Genomic DNA, 23,543 nt, shown 5'->3' with positions numbered 1-23,543 from the left:
ACAGTTTTTTTTTGTTTACTTGCCATTATTCTGTGAACACATTATTATGACAACTAAATTATGAAACACTGATGTCGTTTTAACAGCCAGTGGTTCTCAACCTTCCTAATGCTGTGACCCTTTAATACAGTTCCTCATGTTATGGTGACCCCAGCCATAGGATTATTTTTGTTGCTGCTTCCTAACTGTAATTTTGTTACTGTTATGACTAGTGATGTACATATCTGATATGCAACCCCAGTGAAAGGGTCATTAGACGCCACCCAAAGGGGTCACAGACCACCCAGGGTGAGAACCACTGTTTAAAGCAATACGAGTAACTTCCAGGAGATTTGCGGTATACTGGAGGATGGGCACAGGTTTTTGTGCACACGGTTTGCCGTTTAATCTAAGGCGCGTGTGTAGATTTGGTATCCACAGAGGGGGAGGGTTTGGGAGCAGTCTTTCACAAGTACTATACACTTGTGCTCTGCTACCTGAGCGAACATGTGTATGTGTTTCTTCTGAAACCTTCAGGTGGATTTTTATTTTTATTTTTACGATTGCTACAAAAAGCATTACAGGCACATTCAGCTGTCATTTGGATTTCATGGAAGTATCTTGATTGATTGAGAGACTCTTTCCAGGGTTGAGAAACTGTGATGGGTGCTGCTGCCTGTGGTACCCTGAGTGTCTGTAATGACATTTAGGCAAATGCCTAACAAATCTTGATCCATTTGAACTGTTGTCTTTGCAAACACTCAGAGTGATCCAGGTGTAAAAGACAGGGTGATCAAAGGGTAAGCGGCAGAGTGATTCACGGTTAAGGTACAGAGTGATCCAAGGGCAAGGGACAGAGGATTTCTACCATGGAAATTGCTGACATATCTCAAAATACATATAAAACTCAGCTTATTCTAATATGATTCATGTTTTCTGAGAATCCGATATACAATAACAACATAAAAATTGAAACTGTCAAATGGCTTGAGGAAGACAGAATGAAGTCAAATGGTTCATCTTTTACTATCTGGTACTTTGTACCTGATTTCTGAGGCAATTTCTCTTTTAAAGATTTATTTTAATTATTTTTTAAGTATGTATATATGTGTGTTAGGGAGAGTGGGCATGCACACATAAGTGTAGGTGGCTGTGGAGGTCAAAAGAGAGTGTTTACCTCTGGAAGCTGGAGTTCCAGGCAATTTTTAGCTGACCCAGTGTGGGTGCTAGGAACCAAACTTAGGTCTTCAAGAACAAACAGTGCATGCTGAGCCAGCTTTCCAACCCCTCCTCAGGCATTATGTTCCTTCCTTCCTTCCTTCCTTCCTTCCTTCCTTCCTTCCTTCCTTCCTTCCTCCCTCCCTCCCTCCCTCCCTCCCTCCCTCCCTCCCTCCCTCCCTCCCTCCCTCCCTTCCTTTCTTCTGCTACTCTAGAATTAGTCTGATTCAATTCAAAATAATAAACTGGAGAGTTTGTCCTCTTATTTGCTTTCTTATTGTGATTTTTGTGTCTAAAATGTATTAAAACTTCCCAGGAATACCAGCATTGTTTATTACTAGTTTCTGAGTGACAAGTACTAACAGCTATGCCTCAACTTACACCTTAGCTGTTGCTTCAAGAACTGGGTTCCGGTGATGGTGTCATCATGGCATTTGATAACGTCCTGCAGAAACTTCTGGAAGAATACAGTAGCGATGACACAAGGAATGTAAAAGAAACCACCGAGTACTTGAAAACATCATGGATCAATCTCAAACAAAGGTGACTTGAAAGCCTTGGCAGGAGCATGTGCATTGCTTACTTGAGAATCCAATTTCCTTGGCTTTCTCATGGAAACAGACTAAATACGCTAATTATTAGAAGTATATTTTACCATTTTTTTTACTTTTAAATTATGATGAACAAAGTACACATTATTATACAGTGTGTGTATTTGTATATGTTCTTGAAATCATGCAATGCATTTTTTTTAAAAAATAAACCTTGCTAGTAATTTTTTTAAAAATTTCTTATGCCACTTTGTATTATTTAGAATAGATTTTGCAGTTCTCTGGTATGGAACACAGGTAGTTGTAACTACTCCAGGCTGGTATTAGTATTAATTGCTACTATAATAGCATGTGATATTTTGCTGGGCCATCCTCAGATGAGGAGCAGACACTTCGATTTACCACCTGACCTCTGAAATAATCTAAGTGCAGAGTTTTGGTTAATTTATTGTCTTTTTTTCCCCGTCCTTTTTGTCTAGGCAGCATGCCTAGAACGACCTAGAACAACACATGCTTATAAGAGAGATTCATCTTGTAGGGTGTAAGAAAGCATAAGCAGTAGTAAGCATTTTTTCTGATTGCATGTTTATGTTCGTTATTGGTTAAAAAGTATTTATTTTATTCATCATACTGGCAGTGCATGTATATAAGTGAAATTATGGTTTCCCAAACATCTTTTCTAGGCTATTACGATTTTCTGAAAATAATTTTGATATCAAACTATGCTTATTTTGCAGTGGATGAAGTTGATATCAGAATGCTTTGTGATGTAGTTATTTCAATAATTTATTGGTAACTCAACATGGAAGAACTTTTGTCTCTAGATTTCTCTCTCTCTCTCTCTCTCTCTCTCTCTCTCTCTCTCTCTCTGTGTGTGTGTGTGTGTGTGTGTGTGTCTGTATGTGTGTGTACTCATGGGTGCTCCTGCATTGGTATAGAGGTCAGAACACAATGTGGAGAAGTCAGTTCTCTCAATCTACCATGTGTGTTCTGAAGACTGAACTCAGGTTTTTAGGCTTGGTGCAAAACACTGAACCCACCTAGTTGGACTTCTAGATGTCATTTTTAGTTAGATTTTATAGTGGTTCTGCAAACTCCGTAGAGAAGATTATAAAGGAAGAGCATGAGCATGCATGTGTGTTAGACTATGATGGGAGAACATGAATATGTGTGTATGTTAGACTATGATGGGAGAGCATGAACATGTGTGTATGTTAGACTACAAGAAAAGAGCATGGGCATGCATGTGTGTTAGACTACGAGGCGAAAACAGGAACATGCATGTGAGTTCGACTCTGAGGGAGAGCATGGGTGTGCATGTGTGTTAGCTATATACTCAGGTTCCAGATAGAGGCCTCGACAAACACACAACTTTGTGAAAAGTTGAAGCTGAATGGCTGTAATCTTGATATGTTTAGCAGCATAGTGTTCTCACACCATGACACATGGTTTAGATGATCTCATAACTAAGATAGGGAGGAAGGTGAACTGCAAACAGCAGTGAGTGAGATAATCCTTAAAGCTGTTTTTTCTGTGACCAGAAATTTCATGAGTAGGAAACGTCTTTGTTTTTATTATAAACAACCTCCCCCTTCACATACACAGAAAAGTTGACCACTCACTTTGGAATGTGCAGTCTGCTTTGTTTAAGGCTTTTCTTGCCTTTACTTTGTAGATACCCTCAGACAACTCACAGCTGCAGTGGAATTAGATGGAGGAGGCGATGAAAAATGAATTATATTCCAAGGTCATCTTTCCTTCCTCAAAGTGGAGATGGCCGCAGAGCCCCAGTTCTGTTGTAGTTGCAAGGACTGGTTCTGCTTTATTCTCTTTCTATATTATTTTAGAAATAAGAGGTCACTAATGTGTATTTAGACATGATTTAGATAATAATGGTATTTATACTGTTGGGGAAATACAGCAAAACTGTGGCTCAGAGGTTCCTTCCCTAGTGACGGCTAGGGCTTCTATACTGAAATTCTGTGTGTTTCAAATCTTTATCCTAAATAGACATCTCTCAGGATATATAAACCTTTCCTTACTTTCTCAAGCAAGGTAAGAGGTTATATTAGCCTTCTTTTGGGTTCTTGACATTGCTGTTATAAAGACAGACTGAGAGGTTTCACAACCACTTTAGGCCAGTGTTTTTGACTTCTAATATTATCTTCCAGAAGATGCTCCCCTACCCTGAAATTTTGATTAATAAGTTAATGGATTATTTCGGCAGCAAAGTCTTACTAATGTAACGAAACTTGCCGTGTAGCTCAGGCTAGGATCAAACTTGCAGTCTTCCCTCATCAGCTTTGAAGTTTTATTAATAGCGGAGTATATTTCATGCACTTAAGCTTTAGAGTCGGACAGAAAAGGAGTAAGTTTTTCTACACCCGCCATGGGGTTAGATCCACTTACCATCTCCTTTGAGAACCGGTAGGCTAACCTCACACTCCCAAGTTCAATGAAGTTAAATGCTGTGTTTAAAGTCATGCAGAACAGACAAATGATACTTGTTAAGACTGAAGGTTGGCAGTACCACCTATGCTCTCCATTCTGAAGCATGGATGGGAATCTTAAGGAGTTACCGTCTCTTGTGAGTGTCCTCCATGGTGTTAGTGTGTAGATCAGGGTGTCCTCTCATTGTCTTTCCCTGTAGTAAGCACGACATACCAACACCACTCTCCTGTAAGTCTCCCGTAAGTCTTAAGAGACCGGAAGAGTCTTAATCAGCATTACATTGGCAGTAAATGGAAGCACAGAGATGGTAAACAGTTCCTCAGGGTCACACAGCTCCTTCAACACAGCTGGGATTAGAATTTGGGCCCTTTTGCTTATACAGCCAGGCTTTTTCTTTAGCAAGAGTTTAATTTTTCTTCTTTGTTATCAGAATGTCAGCTATTGCTAGTGAACACTCGCTCTGTGCCCTGGCTCCTCAGATCTGTCTGGGATTCTATTTACCGCTTCTTATCTGCTCTGTGTGTAGAGAGCAGATGAGATGAAAGATATGAGAGCTTCTGTGGCTGATATAGCAACCTCTGGTTCAGGACTGTGCCACTCCGATGGCCCCGACAGGCTTTTGTCGTCGCTTCCTCTCACTTCACAGCTGTATTCTGAATACATATCATTGTCAGCAGAATTCTGCAGAGGTGAAGGGTGTTGCACTTGCATAGGCAATAATGTTAGTGACTGTAATGTGTGAAGTTTAATCTCGGCTTTTAGTGGCAATGTTTGGTATGAATTGAAATCGACCATCCACACTTAAAGGTCCTCATTCTTTTATCTTCAATGTCAAAATCCCAATAACATAAAGCTGTCCTTTGATGTGTGGGCCTTTCTTTCTTTCTTTCTTTCTTTTTTTTTTTCTTTTTTTGAGGATTTTTCTTATAGTCTTTATGTAGCTCAGTGTGAATGGCTTCCTAGCAGTATTAGTATGTTTGATTGCTTCCCTTAACCTCCCTGAAGATAATCTATGATATAGATACATTCATTTCTAATGCATAAAAATTCTTAGGGTTTTTTTTTGCTTTGCTTTTTAATGGCAGTTCTGTAATTCTTTATTGCAAATTTAGATAGTTAAAATGTGTTTGTACAAAGCTAAGTATCCCTTATCTGAAATTCTTGGGGCTAGATGTGGTTTAAATTTGGAGACATGTAGGACAGATATAGGAGATGATGCTCAAATCTAAACATAAAATTTATTGTGTTTAAAATGTTCCTTGTAAGTTGGGGAGTGTAGCATGTGTGAGGTCTTGTATCATTCCAGCACTGTAATTAATTAATAAATAAAACTTCATATGTACCTTGTACTTATTACCTGAAGGTAATTTATATAACATGTTAAGTACTTTTAAGAAATGAAACAGAATTTTCCACTGTGGCATCATGTTAGTAATCTAAATATATACATACAAATATGTATATATTTAGATTTCAAACATTTTAGGATTTGGTTTAGAAATAGTCAATTTTTAGCAAATTCTGGAGTGTAGATGCCTAATTTGGGTCTGAATGGTGTCTATCTCTACTTTTAGGCTCTGCATAGATAAAACAACATTTTATGTGTGTGTGTGTATACACATACATATATGCATATATATGTGTATATATATATTGATGTATATAGGCATGTGTATGAATATACATAGAATTATCCATGCTGAAGGATTGTAAATGGAATCAGATATTATAACTATGGAATCTCTCCTTGTCCTTACCCCACAAGGTCCTGTTCCCCTTTGCTTATTTTAAGGCATTTCCAGGATGGTACAGAGGGAGCAGAGAACCCAGGGTAAGGTATCTGAGAGTCCTTGATTAAAGTCCCACCATATCCATCTGCCATCTGTGGGAATCTTGAGAAAAACCTATGTCATCTCACTGACTTTCACTTTCCCTGGCTCTAAAGCAGAGACCATGTCTGATGCATAGGACTACTCTGAGATCAAAAGTCACATATAAAAGTTCTCAGTGTCTGGTCTATTCTCCAAAATGTGTCGCCTAGACTACCGCCATGCTGCCGTGTCTTTCTTGCAAGCTCTCACACGTTGTGTGCTTTGTGTGGTTGATGGGCAGAAAGTGAAGCCTGTAGCTGCTTGTTTGTCATTCTGAATGGTTTCTACTGATCCCAATGATAAAATGCTGGATTATCTGCCTTAATGGATGCATTAGTGATTCACTCAGTCTTTATTAGCAGATGAAACTTCTCTAAAAATCCAATTCTCTTGGTTAGTGAAATCATCATACTTGCTTAATTTATGTTGTAGTCAAGTGCTTTGTGCTAAAGCACAGATCTAACAATCCTGGAAAGAAAATGGTAGAAAATTTTAAAGTCTGCTATTTTATGGGGGAAGCACTGCATATAGTTCAAACTGATGGGCAGAATAACTTTGTGTTCTTCTTTTGAGATGATACTGTCTTTTTCATTAATACATGTGGACTGGATGTAGTTTACAAAGATTGGCAGATGTTTTATGAACTCTGAAAATTGAGTCTGTGGGCTGGGGATATATAGCTCAGTTGTTAGAGGGCTTGTGTAGTATGCATAGAGCCCTGGGTTCAATTCTCAAGTACTGCATAAATTGGGTATGACAACCATCACCTGTGATCTTAGTACTCATTAGATAGGGGCAAGGACATTAGGGAATCAAGGACCTCCTCCTTTACACAGGGGGTTTGAGGCAGTCTGGAACATATGAGACTCAGAAATAAAAAGACTAGATTTGTTAGACCCCAGACCACAATCGCTTTCCCAGTGTGTTTTGTTGCCTATCTCAAAGCTTCTACTTCATTTCCCTTTCTCAGTGCCTGCTTATCATCTCTGTAAATTAAGTATAAAGCATGCATTCTTCTCAAGCATGGATTGTTCTTTAGTTTGACCAATACCTTTTAAGAGTGGTCATTGAAAGATATCATATTTGGGTTACTACTTACACCTAACTTTGGTAAGGCTCAACCACTGAGCTCATAAGATGAGCAACTGTCATTTTCCAGTGTAGATAGCTTTTTTCCTTCTTGGTTGTACACCAGTATGAGGCTCAGAAATTTGGATAATCAACTTGTTGTATCATCTTGGAAGATGACTTCTTTTCTTCTGGTCACCTTTAGTTTTCAGTCTGTTTCTTTTATTTATGTCACTAGCATTTAGAGAAATGTAAAATGTATATTCTTCTATATCTTTTCTGTCCTGTTATTTAATATTCTACATATTATTTTTCTGCCCTAGAACTGGCAAAGCCTTCATGAACACCATTTGTGGTGCATGCTGAGATTGCTCCTATGTTCACTTTCAAATAAGGCTTCTACATGCAGACATTTTTCTCAGTTCTGTATCAAATACATGAGAGTGCTCATAGGCACAGTCTTTGTCTTTTCCTTCATTTGTGTTTTTATTCCTGCAGTGAATTAATCATTTAATTAAAGAACTATTCATTAGCCTTTAGCTGGCCAGGCTCTATGAGAATCCCAGAGAAACCATCTTAACTATACTTGTACCTGCCTCCATAAACCTTATATTCTATAAGGGAAACCATGTAGTACGGGAGAAGTTGGGGGGCCCAATAATTATAGGAGATTGTTTGAGAGTTATATATAAAGTCAGTGATGCAGTGTATGGACTGGACTTAGAAAGCTTGGGCAAACATAATAAAGCAAATATCAGAGGTGATATTGAAGCTACTTCTGAGGGTTAAGAAAAGCTGAAGCAAGTTCCAGAATAAACAGCAGCTGCGAAAGTCATCAGGCCTGAGATGTGAGGAGAGGGGGGGCAGGGTCCAGATATGAAGTTTATAAATCACAGGATTTCCACGGCATGTGTGCAATGGGGAGCTCTTGGGGTACCAAGTATGGGAGCGACACTGTTTGTATTGATGAAGATTTAGTCTGTGTGAGTCTCACTTTGAGACTGGTTCACTGGTGTAAAGGAATAATTGTGAAGAGCAGAAAGGAAGTGATTGCTGGGTCTCGTTTAGAAATGGGGACAGTGCTGGCTGTTGTGATCCAGCCATGGATACTGTCAGCTCCACCTGTGCCTTGGATATCGCTGTGGTGAATGAGCTTTGTGGTTTGATACAGTGGGAGTAGTAAATGATTGAATTTTATAACAGATATTGATCCCTGAACTGGGAGACAATGTAGGCTTGGGGAAGAAACAAATATGGAGGTGAGAAAGTGCAAACAATGCATAGAAACAATTTCTGAGACATTTTCTATGAGGTGGATGACCAGATTGCACAGGAACAGGGAAGAATGGAAGGCGTGGTAATTCTGTGCTCAGGCATCCAGCTTCCGTGAAGGTCAGATGAGGGCTTGATCTGAGGGGACTGAGGCACAGGGGAGCTGGCTGTACAGTGGGAGCTCTGGGGCTTGATGGAAGATGCCTTTGGAAGGTAGACTGGGACATGTTGGGGAAGGTATGGAATGGGAGAATACTGGTTGACTAATGAAGACAAACATGAGTAGTCATCTAGTTTAAATAAATAAATGAGTAAATTAAAAAAAATGTAGAGACACACAACTTCTCTTGGAAGTGTCTGGGTTCTCGTTCTCTCTCTCTCTCTCTCTCTCTCTCTCTCTCTCTCTCTCTCTCTCTCTCTCTCTCTCTCTCTCTCTCTCTCTCGTTGGTAATAGCAGCTCCAGGGGGAGGTAGCTGCTCTGGTGTGTTAACTATGTATCATGAGTTGGAGGCAGGGGCTCTTCAGCCTCTTAAGTGGTTTAGTATTAGTATCTTAGCACACAGTTTCCTCAAGTCCCACGGAATGAATTTTTAAATGTCTTAGGACTCAGTCTCTATGTAGCATGGACTAGTCCCTGGGAGAGCACAGGGTATTTCAGCAATGCTCACTGTTCACTTTGAGAGCTCTTTCTCCTACAGTTAGTATGTATTTAAGAAAAATGTTAATTTTGTTTTCAAGGGAATAAAATCTTAAGAAATCACTCTAAGTTTTCTACCTGCCACTAAGGATGGTGCTACCATTTTCTACTCAGAAAGAGATAAATTCATTTAAGTCTTATACTACTGCAGAGGTCATCTTTTAAAACATCAAAATTAGCAACACACAACTTTCCTAAACACGCCTGCTTTTTGTAAGAAAGACCCATAGTTGTAAGAATATTCTCTTTGACAAATTATGAGCAACCCTTCATTGTACAGTATATTACCTTTTATAGCTTAAAAATATCAAATATTGTCTAACATCTTTTTTTTGGGGGGGGGGCTTCGAGACAGGGTTTCTCTGTGGCTTTGGAGCCTGTCCTGGAACTACTCGAACTCACAGAGATCCGCCTGCCTCTGCCTCCTGAGTGCTGGGATTAAAGGCGTGTGCCACCATCGCCTGGCTTGCCTAACATCTTTAGAATGACATTTCCAAAAGCCTGCTATGTGGGTGGCCATATTTTATGTTACAAAATGGCTATCGGCTTATTTTATAGACTAGCAAAGAAAGTTTTATTACAGATATCATGTGAAAGCTAAGAGTTGATATTTTAGAAAATCCTAGTTCCCTTTAATATAAACTACCGCAAGTGTGTCGCCATGGATGTCCGTCCAACTTCTATATGAAGCTATTTCTGTTTCCTTTGTGTCCTGTAGTCACTTATTCCTTTTGTTTGAAGCATAAAAATATTTTAGCTAAATTCTTCTTTTGTAGACTTCAAATGTTATTTTACATGTTTTCAGCCTATTCTTTTTTTTTTTTTTTTGATTTTGTAGGTTTATAGATTTTTAAAAATTCCCTGCCTTTGTCTTCCAAACAGACATTTCCTAAAGTTGAAGCCTTTCTTCTGGTCATAATATACTCCTTCCTTTATATCCACACAAATCTTTCTCAGGATTTCCTCTACTTCTTTCTGGTCTTATTTGAGACTCAGCAAAATGAGAGTTGGAATGAGGACCTGAGCTCGATTCCCCAGAACCTATGTTTCAAAAAAAAAAAAAAAAAAAAGAGGAAAAATAGCCAGACATGGCAGTGTGTATCTGTAATCCCAGGGCTGGGAGGCAGATAGGTAAATCTCTGGGGCTGAGTTGCCAGCCAGGGTAGCTTACGTGGCAAGTTCCAGGCGTCTGTCAGACTGTGTCAAAAAAAAAAAAAAAAAAAAAGGTAGATGATGTCTCAGGAATGACATCAGAGTTTGTCCTTTAGCTTCTGCACACACGTGTGCATTTGTGCGCACACACATATGTTTCCTGGACACCCAGATGAATATGAGTTCAGTACCAGAAGTGGTCATAGGGACCCTGGGATTGATGCATCAATGCCGATGCCTCCCAGACTCCTTGCTGCCTGCACTCTGCTCATGTTTTTACCAGTAACCATCCGTGGACAAGCAGACACTCCTTAACGCTGTGGAATCTGTAGCGAGCACGCGGGTAGCGATGGATGAACTCCTGCATTAGCTTCTGTCATCTTTAGCAATGGATGACACAGTTTGAACAGGATCCCCAGAGTGTCTGCAATGGCTCTCTCACCCATCTGCAGCCCAAGCTCTTCATTTCAAGGATGGAACAAATAAATCAAAGATTTTAAATGATTTACCCTAAGCCATGTCCCTGGGAAATGACAGAGGAAGCAAAATTAGGTTCTTCTGAGGGTAGCCTACAAGGCGTATTAAAGGTAATTTCTTAGCTTGTCTGGTTAATTGTGTGTATATAGTTCTGAACCTCTAATTTTCATCTTATTTTTCTTATGATGAATCACTCATAGTTTCCTGAAAATGGATAAATGATTTTTATAATACCCAGTATACCACACTAGCATTGGATCTAATTTTAGAAGTAGAAATTTAATAAACTAGGAGGGACTTAACTGAGCTGCATTCTACTACAAATTTTATATAAATTATATTAACTTCAAAAATCAGAACACAAAGTGACATATGTATGCAAACTCTGATAATTGGTTTTTGGTTACAGGAATCAGGACGGTGCATGCAGTAGGCCAGCGTTCTACCCCCCGAGCTTATCCTCCATGGTGTTCATTATAATAACAGAAAATCATTTAGACTTCTATAAGCAGATTTTAAATTTCAACGTTCTTTGTTACATTTAAAAAGTTTATGCGTATGTGTGGTATATGCCTGTGTGTGTGTGTGTGTGTGTGTGTGCCCCATCTATGTTCATGTGGAGGTCAGAGGAGAATGTCAAAAGTCTTCCTGTCTTGTTCTCTGTTTTATTCCCTTGAGGCAGGGTCTCACAGAACTTTTTGTTTGTTTGTTTGTTTTATCTGAAGTTAATATTTATGTTGGTTTTGAATGTGTAATTTTCTTGTTCCTCTTGCTAATTTCTTCAGAAGAACAACCGTGTAATTTTCTACAAAGTTTACCATGTTGAGCAATCTGTCACTTCTAATATCTTTACCTTGAAGGCATCTCTCTGGCAACCATGTTTTCTGAGCCCGTTAGTGCTCACCACACTGAGTATGTCTATTCTTTTTCTCTCAGTGTGCAATTTCTTTTTTTGGATCTCATGGTTTGGTTTTCCCTTTTTTAGGTTTTGTTGAGTTAACACAGCATTTTCAGAGCAATCAGAATGGCCACACACTCTCTTCTCTCTGATCCCCTTTCTCATCATCAAAGAGCCCCTTGGTATTTTCTGGTGTTGGGGAATCTTGTTTCTTTGGTTCTAGAATCTTCCTCCTTCATGAAATGTAAAGTTTTATGTAGTCTATAACTCGCAGTCTCCAGGAAAATGGTGCTTGGGAACAGATCTCAAAGGCGTATTATGGCCAGATGGATTGCTTGTGAATGTCGTAATTCTGTATTAAGAACTCGATGAATGTGGAACTATAGAAACCTACTTCTGCCTGTAGGTTATAGAGTAAGTGGACAGATCAGAAATCTCTATATATTGTAAAAGTGTAGTGTGAGGCCGGGCGGTGGTGGTGCACGCCTTTAATCCCAGCACTTGGGAGGCAGAGGCAGGTGGATCTCTGTGAGTTCGAGACCAGCCTGGTCTACAAGAGCTAGTTCCAGGACAGACTCCAAAACCACAGAGAAACCCTGTCTCGAAAAACCAAAAAAAAAAAAAAAAACCAAAAAGTGTAGTGTGAGATTTGATCAGAACCTAAGGACCTTTCTAGAACACACGTGATTATTTTCGATATAAAGTGGCTCACTGACCTTTTATAAATCCAGAGTGAGGAGACATAAGAAGGAGTAGCCTAGAAGACACAGGCTTAAAAGATAGGTATGATTTTGTTAATGGAGATGATGGGAAAGACACTTTAATATGGATATGAAATTTTTAGATGATCATACCATCAATAATATTCTAGAAGGAACTGAGACATATTCCATGGACATAAAGAGAATGTGAGGGAAAAGTAGAGGATACGGTTGGGAAAAGAAATTGTTTATAAATTATAGGGGACATCACATTCCAAGTCAGGCAATTTGGGCTTATTTCCTAGACAGATGTGACTGTAGGAACTTTGGGGAGTGAATGATAGTATGATTATGTCATCCCAGATTATGTCACGTGAGTGGATTCACTGGAGTTTTTGTATCTGGCTTCTTTCACTTAGCAGTGTGTATTTGAGAGCCTGCCCATGTCATTGAACATCGTTTGTCTCGGTGTCTGAGTCATAGTCTATTGCTTGCATAGACCATACTTTATAAAGTTCCTGTTCGGGTTGTTTGTGGTCCTAGGGGATTAGTCATTTGCTTTCACTCTCTTTGAGTTTATCTGCTTTAGAGATTTCCCTGAAGTGGGAACTCAAAGTACACGTCTTTCCGTATGTGGATTCCTTCTCTTATGTAATATTTCTGTGGTATGGGTATGTTAGTTTGCTTATTGGGACTTTTTTCTTTTTGATTCTATGATTGAGTAATTGTTCGTGTATTGCCGTATAATATTCCATTGATCAGTTCTTCCTTCATAGCTGTGATGTTTCCGTATTCTGAATAATGATGTTCTAAACATTTGTGTGTGAGGCTTTGTACAAACATGCAGTTCCAGTTTTCCTGGGTCTAAATGAAAAGGACTGAAATTGTTGGTGCCCAGTTTTTAAAATTAAGATTTATTTTAGGTTTTTTTTGTGTGTGTATCTGTCTGTCATCAGTCTGCCTGCCTGCATAGAGGCCTAAATAGGAATTGTATCTATTGTATCCCTTGGAGTTAGAATTATAGGCACATGTGGACTTGTTACTTGCTGGGACCCAAATTCCCATCCTCATGATTGTACATTAAATACTACTAATCATGGATTGGTCCATCTTTCCAGCCCAGCACCTATTTAAAAAACCAGTTTGTCTGAGAAGCTTTGAGGTATATAATGTTTTAAATGTTAACTATACAAGTATGTGTCTTTTCCAATTTGAGTAACTCCCAGTGCTCTAGTTTTGATGTAGAACTAATGAAACATTCATAAAAGTTTATCTGTCCCATGTCTTCTAAATATTATAAATATTAAATTAATGTTACTAAATATTATTATGGTGTTAAATATATTAAATCAAATATTATTAAATCAACTTGTATTTACTTGGATTATTAGTAAGTGCCAAAAGTTAATATTGTCTTTGTAGTGTTAGGGATTGTGCCCAGGGCCTTGTAAATATTAGGCAAGTTCTTTATTATTGAGCTATACACATTAGCCCTTACGTTTATTAAATATTTAAGTATTTAAATCTTAAATATTTCTTTTGATTTGCTCCTTCCCATTTAGTCAGTGATGTATGAATATGTATTGATATTGCATTTTAATTGACATCCCTTTTATGGAAGCCCATAGATAAGGTATAAATCTATAAGAGACTATATTAATGTATAAATATGATATATAAAATGCAGGCCTAATTATTTGATGGTATGGGTGTGCTTTGTTAATATTTCTAGGTCTCTGTGTCCGTATCTCACAAATCACTTAAGATTTCCTTAAGGATACCCACAGATGAAGAAACTGCAGAGTTACATTTGATGATTTAAAGGGTAGCAGTTCCTCTGAGGCTAGCTGTTAATTTTGTCTTACATACAGATAATGTGTGATGTTACCTTATAAGTCACAGAACTGTATCTGCCACATTGTTTCTTTTAGCATCACTGATAGACAGAGTGCTTTGGAGACGGAACTGCGGACAGTGCAGACTTCTCGTAGAGACTTGGAGAACTTGATCAAGTGGCTTCAGGAAGCAGAAACCACAGTCAATGTGTTGGCAGATGCCTCTCAGCGGGAGAATGCTCTTCAGGACAGCATCCTGGCCAGGCAGCTCAGACAGCAGATGATGGTAAGTGTGTGGGAAGTCACGTGCAACAATCCCCTACTAAACCTGTGTGTCCACCTGTATGGACATTGATTGCTGTTCCAAGGTGAGGCTGTCCACTCATTCAGTTATGGAATCCATGCTGTCCTGTGAATAGCTGACTTCTTGGGTATGATCTACAGAACACTTTTATACTTAATTTCAGAGTCAAGGTTCACCTTGTTTTATGGAAGTATTGACTGTGTATTTAGAGGTAGAGACTCAAGGTTGCTTGGTCTTCTGTCATTTTAAGCCCCTGTACCATTAGTGTTATTGAATACAAAATTATCAGGGCATTTCCCCTTCATATGAAAGGGGAATTATTATAAGGTATCATATTATTATTATACTTACAATAAATAGATAGAATGTTCACTTCATTTGTAATACATTTACTATAAGTACTTGCAGTAGAAATTTCTAATCTCTGTGACCCATATAGAGCCAGAGCTCTTAGGCTCAAAGGCATATTTTCTTTATAACCATGATTACATACATAGTCTGAGGTTCAAATCTCACTCTAAGAAATCTGACAATATTAAAGCTTTTCTTTAAAACAAATTTGCGTGAAATTTTATGAAGTATGCCAAAATCTCTCTGCGAATTCCAAGTACTGGCACTTCTGTGCTGAGTCTCCTTCCCTTATTTTGGCTATGTTGATTGACCTCTTCTTGTAAATCGCAGATAAACCTTCTCAACTACAACTTAGTTCAAAAGTTCATTCCACGGGGGTGTCTCCTGTGTGCAACAGCTGTGAATTGCATTCCTTCTTTATGCTGGGAATTGTTTGCAAACACATGGATTCCTCATGTTAACTACTGTTTCCTGATAGTCCATCCTGATAATGATGGACATGCCTTCCATTGCCATTTGGTTTTTCCCGCCCTAGTTGGTTGCACAGTTCTTTGGTGATGGAGATGCTGTTCTTGTTTACACAGTGTTCCAGGAGCGGATCCTGAGTAAATATGCTTGGCTCTGACTTCTACAGTTGAGTTCTGCGCTGTTAACCATTTTTGAATCTATTCTTGGGGGATGCTTTTCTTTTGAAACATCTAAAACATCCTATTGTAATATATTGTCAATAGGTGGGCCTGGAGGCTTTCTTAGAACCATTATTCTTAAAGTTGTGGTTCTTGTGGGACTCCTAGCAGAGTGTGGGGTTGTTGCTGACTCTCGTGCCTGCTCTTGAAACCCTTTTCTTCCTACTGGGTTGCCTCCAGCGTTGCTGTGCGGTTATGTGTCTAGTCTTATTGTAACTTGTTATGCCATGCGCGGTTGATATCCCTGGGAGGCCTGCTCTTCTCTAAAGGAAAATGGTAGAGGAGTGGATCTGAGGATGAGAGGGAGTGGGGGATGCAAGGGAGGAGTGGATGGAGAGGAAACTGCAGATGGGATGTAATATATGAGAAAGGAATAACGTAGTTTCTAAGTTAGAAATAATTGTCATTCAAAGTGTTAAAACACGAGTGCTGGGACTACAATGCCCCCACCTGGACAAATGAAACACACACACACAAACACACACACACAATGAAGTTAAAAAAACGTCCTTTAAAGCAAGTCTGTTTAGAATGGACTTATATATAACTCACTCATAAGGGTAAAGACTGTTATTGTCTCATAGTGAGATTAAGAAGTGTTGGAGCCTGGGGAGAGAGGTTTAGTGGTCACAGCATTTGCTACAAAAGGCATAAGGACCCGAGTTCGGATCCCTTGTAATCATGTGAAGGTCCCAGTGGATGTAGCCAGATGGTCTTGTGCTGTGTCTCTAGTCCAAGTTGTAGGTAAGAGGGAGGAGACAGGTGGTCCCGGGGGCTCAGTGGCTGGCAAGTCTACCACAAACTGAACTCCAGCTTAAGTAAGAGACCATGTTCCAGAACATGAAGAACAGAGAGTATGAGGAAGACATCTGAGGTCAGCCTGTCTCCCCCACATTCATGGATGGACAGGTACACAGACTCATGCACGCAAAGGCACCCCCCCCCAGCACCAATAAAGTTTAAAAAAGAAAAGAAAAGCAAATATCAAGGAGAATCGCCTGTTTGCCTATTGCGTATTCATTGCGCACTGTGTTTGTGACTTGGTGATGAGTGTGACCATGAAAGCATCAGCATGAAATGTGCTCTTTTGTCTCGCCCTCTGCATCCTCAGAATGTGACCATTAATGTAAGTTACTAAAATACTTTGAGAGCATCTGAGTTTTAGGAGGCAATCGTAGGCACTCAGTGTGGGTAAATGGAAGACTATATGGCTTTGACGATTTAAGCAGCTGTAAGTCTGAGCTACACATGTTCACAGATATTTATGTGGTGGCGTTAATTTCAGTGCTATTTAGACGGTGCGCTCCAGTAAGCAACAACTTACGGGAGGAAAGGAGGTTCCAGATGAATCCTGCTCATGACAACCACCAGCAGAACACAGACCCTTTGCGGAGTCGAATGATGTTTTCTCACACATTTTCTCTTAGGATATATTCTTATCATCACTCCAGCTCCTCTCAATATTGAATGAATATTCAAGCTATGGGAGAAATAAATTTAAATAGAAATGGTAGGAATCTTTTAAATAAAAATAACTAAGCAGGGGATTACTTGTCTTATGGCAAACGGTGACAAGCCAAGAGGCTGCCAGCTAAAATATGAAAAGATACTATGTACAGTAATCGCCTCTCAGAAATCATTGGATATTGATAAAAGGCCTGTTTGGGTTCGTGTGAAGGAGGCTCTTTGCTAACGGCTGAGCCGGATATCTCTTTATCTGGAGATAAATGTGCATTTGTCTGTTTTCAGGATGTCTCACGCTTACTGGTTTCCACCTTTTGCTCCTCTCCTGGATGCTCTTAGTTTACAGCTCCCCGAAATACTTGCGCGGCTTCGTTTTTGGTACCTTACAGGTGCATGGTTGCTAGAGACTTAGTACCTTTGACTAAGCATTTCTGAAACAAAGGAATTTTATTTTTCCCTTGGTCTTGTATATTATTATTATTTGGGTGAGTGATTTCAAGTGGAAATTGGTTCAGAAATGAAAAGGTGTGTGAAGAAACCAGAGAAGACCTGAAATCATGAAGCAAATTTGCTGGCGTTGAGCTACTGATAGTGGTGAGCTACCTGAGATTTCTGTGTAAGATGTGATGTATTTGTGCTGTATGATCAGGGGATAGATGGTTCTATCTTGTCATCTATCTATCTATCTGTCTGTCTATCTATCTATCTATCTATCTATCTATCTATCTATCTATCATCTATCTATCTATCTATCTATCTATCTATCATTTATTTGTCCTGAGATGACATCATATTCACTGTTGATATTTGATTCATGTCTGTGTTAACCAAATGTAAAGCCACAGCTGTGTTCCCCTAAGATACAATATAAACCATGTTCAGTTTAAAGATGATCCTGGATATATTTTAATAAAGAAGGGCTTGGGAGCATAATAGCAGATGAAGACTTTCTGGGCCTATGATTTGCAGCATGCAATTTCTGTTAAGGACAGGCTATCATTTGGATTCTTGTATTTATATTTTGGATTTTCTTCTCGGCAGAGGTTTTTCAGCATGAGAAAACTTGATATTGGGGACTTGAAGGAAAGAGAATCACCTCCAGAGGTGAGCAGTACATGTAGGGCCGTGTGCACTGGCTAAATATTTTATGTTGAATCTGCTGCTGGTGGGCAATATCATACAGGGGATTAAACAAGATAGGGAAGGGTTAAAGTCTCTGAGCTATAGGAATCTAGCTGATAGCAGTGTTAGGAATGAATTTGTACTCACTCAGTAACAGAAACAGCACCAGAAGTGATAGTAACTGCAGATACAGCATGGTCATGAGTCTAAGGCCGTGTTTGGAAGGGAGTGAAGCCAAGATTGCATGTGGTTGTCCAGGGTGAGGTTGGGATCATAGGAGAAGAAGATGTCAGAGCAAGAGTACAGACTTATTTGGAGTGTGAAGGGATGGCAAGTCCTCTTTTGATTAAACCGCAATGACATGTTTGAGAAGCATCCAGGACAAGGGGCCAGATCTGGCTATTTATTTACTTACTTGTTTATTTATTTATTTATTTATTTATTTATTGCTTTTTAAAGAGAAGCTGTTATTGATTTTAAGACCAACTTATTAGTTGGCACATTCATCTTAATTTTCATAGCCCCGGTCTAGGACAAACATTATTCTAATTGCATTTTTAATTTAAGCTCTGAATTTTAGCGTTATCACTTCCTTGAAAAACATCGATTCTTTTCTGGATAAACATCTGGGTCCTTGTGGCCTTCTAGAGTGAGTATGAAAATGGGAGACTTTGTGGTTTAGCATCTTTGTATTGTCCTATCCTGTGCTTGCCTGGTTTTCTCTTTTGTCACGTAGAAGAAGGCTTCCCAGGTCCTCCAGCTCTTTCCCTGCACCCACCAATGTGCTTGTGGGGTAAACACCCATTTCACCTGCTGGCTCTAGGGTAGGAATTATACAAGTGAAGCAGTCCTAATAAAACAACCTGAAACCAAGACACTCTAAAATCCCTAAGTTGTTAAATGCTGGCCCTGTGTCCCAGGGAAGAATTCCACATCATGACATTTTGTTCCATGCACAGAATCATTAATGGAATTATAAAAATAATCCTCAGGGTTGGTGCATAAGGTGTGTGTGAAAAGCCATTGACTGTTGTGTGTAGGGTTGGATCCTGCTTCTGGAATATCTCATTGCATTTATGCAAACACCTTTTCCATAATGTACTAGCCCCTGAAGCCCCAGACATGCCTGATCCCAAGCATTTCTGGTGAAAGATGCTCAACTTGTAAGTTCATATTTTTATAGCAAACCTTCTGCCTGTTAGTCACTGTTTATTTCCATTCTGTAAAACAATTTTTTATATACTCGGAGATGTGTAGCCATAGTTCCTGTCCATGTAGAGTATATACCGCCTCAGAAATCCGCTTTCCCCATTAGGATGGAGCCCCATTTTTAACCCTTCAGTCTCTTGACCCTGACTCATCAGTAATTTGTTTCTTCCTATTTGCTTAAGAGTTTATTTTAAATTAGGATAATGGACTGTTTTTGGCTTTGGCAGCCTCACCAGAAGGAGGCAGTATAGATCTTCGACAAGGAGCTGATGGACACTATACACAGGCTGAGTGAAGCTCACAGAAGACTTCCCGATGAACCAGCTCAGCTTAGACTATTCCCAGTCTAAGATTTTAAATCACACTAGCACGGAGGATGAGGAGACAGGGGAAGGAAAAGAAGAAGAGATGTTCCTGAAAATGTCACTCTTCTCTTACAGGATCATAGCATCAGGGAGAATGGAGTGGGCAGTTTTACCTAGGAGATAAGGGTAGGCAGGACCTTGACAATGAGAAACGTATGGGGGTTCCTGCCTGGTTGTGCCCTTTTACCCAGTCCCTTAATCATCCTCGGATACTCTGGTCCTCCAAGACACTGTACCCAGACTGGTATCATGTGAAATGTTTCTCAGACATGTATACGCACATGCACACGGGCATTAGTAAACCTCCCCACACAGACACACGTCCCAAATCTGCACTGATCATATCTGATCGTAATGATATGACATTATATATGTCATCTTGGATTTTTCTCTTCATGAAATTAAAACAGCTTCATGACAAACTCAATGATAGGATGAATTAGAGGGAGGTGGAGGAGTTGGCTATGCTCTGTAGGCTTCTCTTTATTAACTTGACTGTTTACTTAAAAGGGTCCTATCTGATTACTGGCACAGTTTGCTCCTATGTAGGTAGGGTCCTGGAAGCCCACCTTTCAGCTCTGCCTTTGGGACTTAGATAAACCTGTACGGCTCCATAAATATATTCAGTTTTTGTTTTAGATGACGCGGTGGACAGACTGGCTCAAGATAATTTATTAGGCACAGAGGATGTGAGGCTTCGGTCCTTCAAGACAGGTCCCTCTGTGCTCCTCGGTATTTCTACTCATCCCACAGGCACAGCCTGAGCTGGGTTCCGCAGGGAGTGCTAGCATCCCTCGGTCCAGCGTCAGGCTCACTGCCACTCAGTCTCCTCATGTAAACCAACTATCAGGCATGCACCGTGGCAGCGTTCAGTCTCTGCCCCCAGGGGAAGTCGGCTTTGTATCTTCAGCTTTAGCGTTTCGCTTAATATCCTCTTGGCTACGGAGCGCTCTCGTTTCTTGCAGCCGGCGGCGCTTGGCTGCCCTGCAACTTGCTTCATTTCTGGCCACGCCAGGCTGAGCAGGTCCTGGCTGAGAGCATCTGCTGGAGACTGTCTGGGTGGCGTTCGTCAGTCAGTGTTTTTGTCAAATCAAGAAGTTGACGGAATCCTAGCCTCCTTTTCTCCAGAACCTTAACCCCCCTCCACCCCCCTTGTATCTTTCAAATGCATTTCTGGAAACGAGCATGCTCAGAGAATTGGCAAATCATTGTCCAGTGACCGGGAGGAAATGCTCGCTGCTCTTCATTTATAATGCAAATTCTGAGGAGTCTTCAGAAGTGTGGTAAACTTAAAATGATGGCCGTGGTGAGAACGTCTCTGCAGAAAGTTGTGGTTTTGTTGCATCGTTTACAAAGGATGGCTGTTTCCTCTCCGCGCTACCAGAAGCTGTGTAAGGTAACTGATTGGAAATAGGGAGTCAGTCGGGTGTCTAACGAATCCACTGTTGCCTGGTTAGGAAATGCTCCTCTTTCAGGGTCTTAGGAAGGAAAGGAAAAACTCCCTTTCCTGGTTACTGGTCGCAAAAGCTGTTAAGAGGAATTGATTCATTGGAAATTGTTTGAGCCTCTTAAAACAAGTGCTGTCTTAGTGCGTATTTTAGTTTACCGTTCCCAGCCTTGTATTCTGAGACGGGCTGTTTGGAGAAAACATGAGAAACTATTTTCGTTAAGACCTGTTACCTCTGGGGTACACTGCAACATCTTAATATTTATTGGCACGTTAATCCAATGTTAAACTCCATCAAAATCAAGCAGAGAGCTTGAAATGATCTTTAAACAGATTGCTTAACATGCTCATCTTTTTATAGCTGATTTTTTTTTCCAATTAAGAAAAGTAATGCCCATTTTAAAGACAGGGTCAGCCCCATCATAAACATTTCTTACATTCTTGGCATCTTTTCATGCTGTTGTTAAAGTTGAAGAACTCCATTCTCTGTGGACAGGTGGGTTAAGTAGGGTTTTAGGGTGTAACTCGTTTGACAGTGATATGTTTGGAATAATACAGTATCAATTTTTCTAAACCCAAGCCTCCTGTGTTGTCTTGGATTAGTATTTGTTGTTGCCCATGGTTTTATGTTACTCAGTGTTCAGACTGTCTCATTACCTTTATAAAAATGAGATGATATAATTGAAGATTATAGCAGAAATTAATTTTTATATCAATACAGTAACATGTTTTCTCTATATAAAATTCTTAGTACACATCTGAAGGAGGTATCTCACTGTTCTTTAAAACACCACTGGTCTGTATTTGGAAAACCTGCCTTTATGATGTTATTTTTCTGATGATATAATATTTGATGTGTCTGAGCACTTAGACTCTGCCTGTATGGTCATGGATGGGGGCTGGGAAGCTGTATATTTGATTTTATAACATTGTTTTGTCTTACAGCCCAATTTAATGTATCCCTATCAGAAACGTACTTTTTTAAAATATAATTTTAGGAATAGATTGAGATAGTGAGACATGCTTTGAAGAAATACTTAGCGCTATTTTCATTTGTATTATTTAAAACTTGATCCAACTTACTAATTCAGTTGTAAAAGTACACAACTAACTGTTGGATATGCTGTGACTTCATCTATTTCAAATTATCATTGTGTTTTATTAATACATTTATATTTTCTATTAAAAACTAATCTTGATAATAGAGAAGAAAAACTCATTCACTAATGTGTTTTATTATTTTATTTTTAACTATCAATATAAATATTTGAATAATTAACACATGTTACTTTTTAAAAAGCTGATAGTATAAATTCATAAAGCATTAAAAATAAACAAACAAGCTAGGTCATTTTTCTCATCCTATTTCCATAACTACTTTCAGCAAAGCATAGGAGTTTTTGAGTCATGGCCACGGGATGAGCTTAGTTCTATGCACAAAACAAACTCCAGGTGCTGAAGAAAGCTCCTGACTAGTTTCATGATAAGATCCTGCATAAGCTCTTGTTAAGTTACTGAAATCCTGAGAAGTTTGCTCACAACAGAGGTCTTCTTTGGGAAGATTTATTGAGATTTATAATTTCTCAAAGATGCCTTAGAATTTAAATATTCAGGAAGAGTGTTGCTTTCTGGAAATCCGAAGTTGTCTTATTTGCAATTGAAATTTATCTTTCATATATTCTCTTTCCGTATGTGAGCTTAGCTACTGCTCAGATACTGCAATGGGAGACACACAGTTCCAGTACTTTCCAGTAGGTGTCAATGTAAGGCAGTGATATATGAGATTTGGGGGAATCCAGACAGGGAAATGGCATGATGGTGATTGCTATGAATAAATGAACAGGTATATTTTATTTGTCTTATTATACTTGGCAAAGGGATCCTAATTCATATCATTATAAGTTTTAGTTACAGAATTAAATGTCAATTGCCTTTACCAATGAATGACCTAGTGTTCGTAGTCTACTGGATGTACTTAGTTGTGTTTTAGCCATCCGTGGTGATGTCGTGCTAGGAGTTTTACTAGCTGTGCTGTTTATATACTTTACGACCCTGAATTCTCTTTTAGATAGCAATTTAGATGGCTATTTCCCCCTATATCTCCTACATTCTCTAAATTTAGGATTTTTGTTTTGTTTTGTTTTGTTTTTTGTTTTCAGAAAGGAACCATTAAACCCTTTAGAATTTTGCCATAAAAATACAGGGAGAATCTATTTTAAGTACATGTAAAGACTTAAAAATAAAAAAAAAGGAGACAAGTATTGCATCGCCCAAGGAAGAGAGACTGTTTTGAGTTCGTCTTGGCCTTTTGAAATCCAGCGTCTGAATATTTGTACCCTTTTTCTTTCTCCTTCATTCCTTTCCTTTGCCTGTTGTATGTATGGAACATCTGCCATCTAGAAAACTTCCCCTCAGAGGCGCTTCA

At 39.2% G+C, this 23,543-nt stretch overlaps 1 protein-coding gene across 4 annotated transcripts in view; it reads left to right on the top strand.

Annotated features, from left to right (window-relative positions):
* Nucleotides 1-23,543, top strand: part of Utrn (utrophin) — a 528,929-nt gene that overhangs the window by 258,874 nt on the left and 246,512 nt on the right. For 3 of the 4 annotated variants that reach the window (XM_057761785.1, XM_057761787.1, XM_057761786.1), the window contains 2 exons: nucleotides 1,586-1,740; nucleotides 14,267-14,456. In XM_057761785.1, the coding sequence (XP_057617768.1) occupies nucleotides 1,586-1,740; nucleotides 14,267-14,456 (345 nt within the window). Of the gene's footprint in view, nucleotides 1-1,585; nucleotides 1,741-14,266; nucleotides 14,457-20,533; nucleotides 21,068-23,543 lie in introns of those variants that run through there. The other variant, XM_057761788.1, reaches the window with a different exon arrangement.

The sequence above is a fragment of the Chionomys nivalis genome, chromosome 2 (assembly GCF_950005125.1).
Source record: "Chionomys nivalis chromosome 2, mChiNiv1.1, whole genome shotgun sequence".
NCBI lineage: Eukaryota > Metazoa > Chordata > Mammalia > Rodentia > Cricetidae > Chionomys > Chionomys nivalis.
This window is presented reverse-complemented; position numbering and strand designations above follow the sequence as displayed.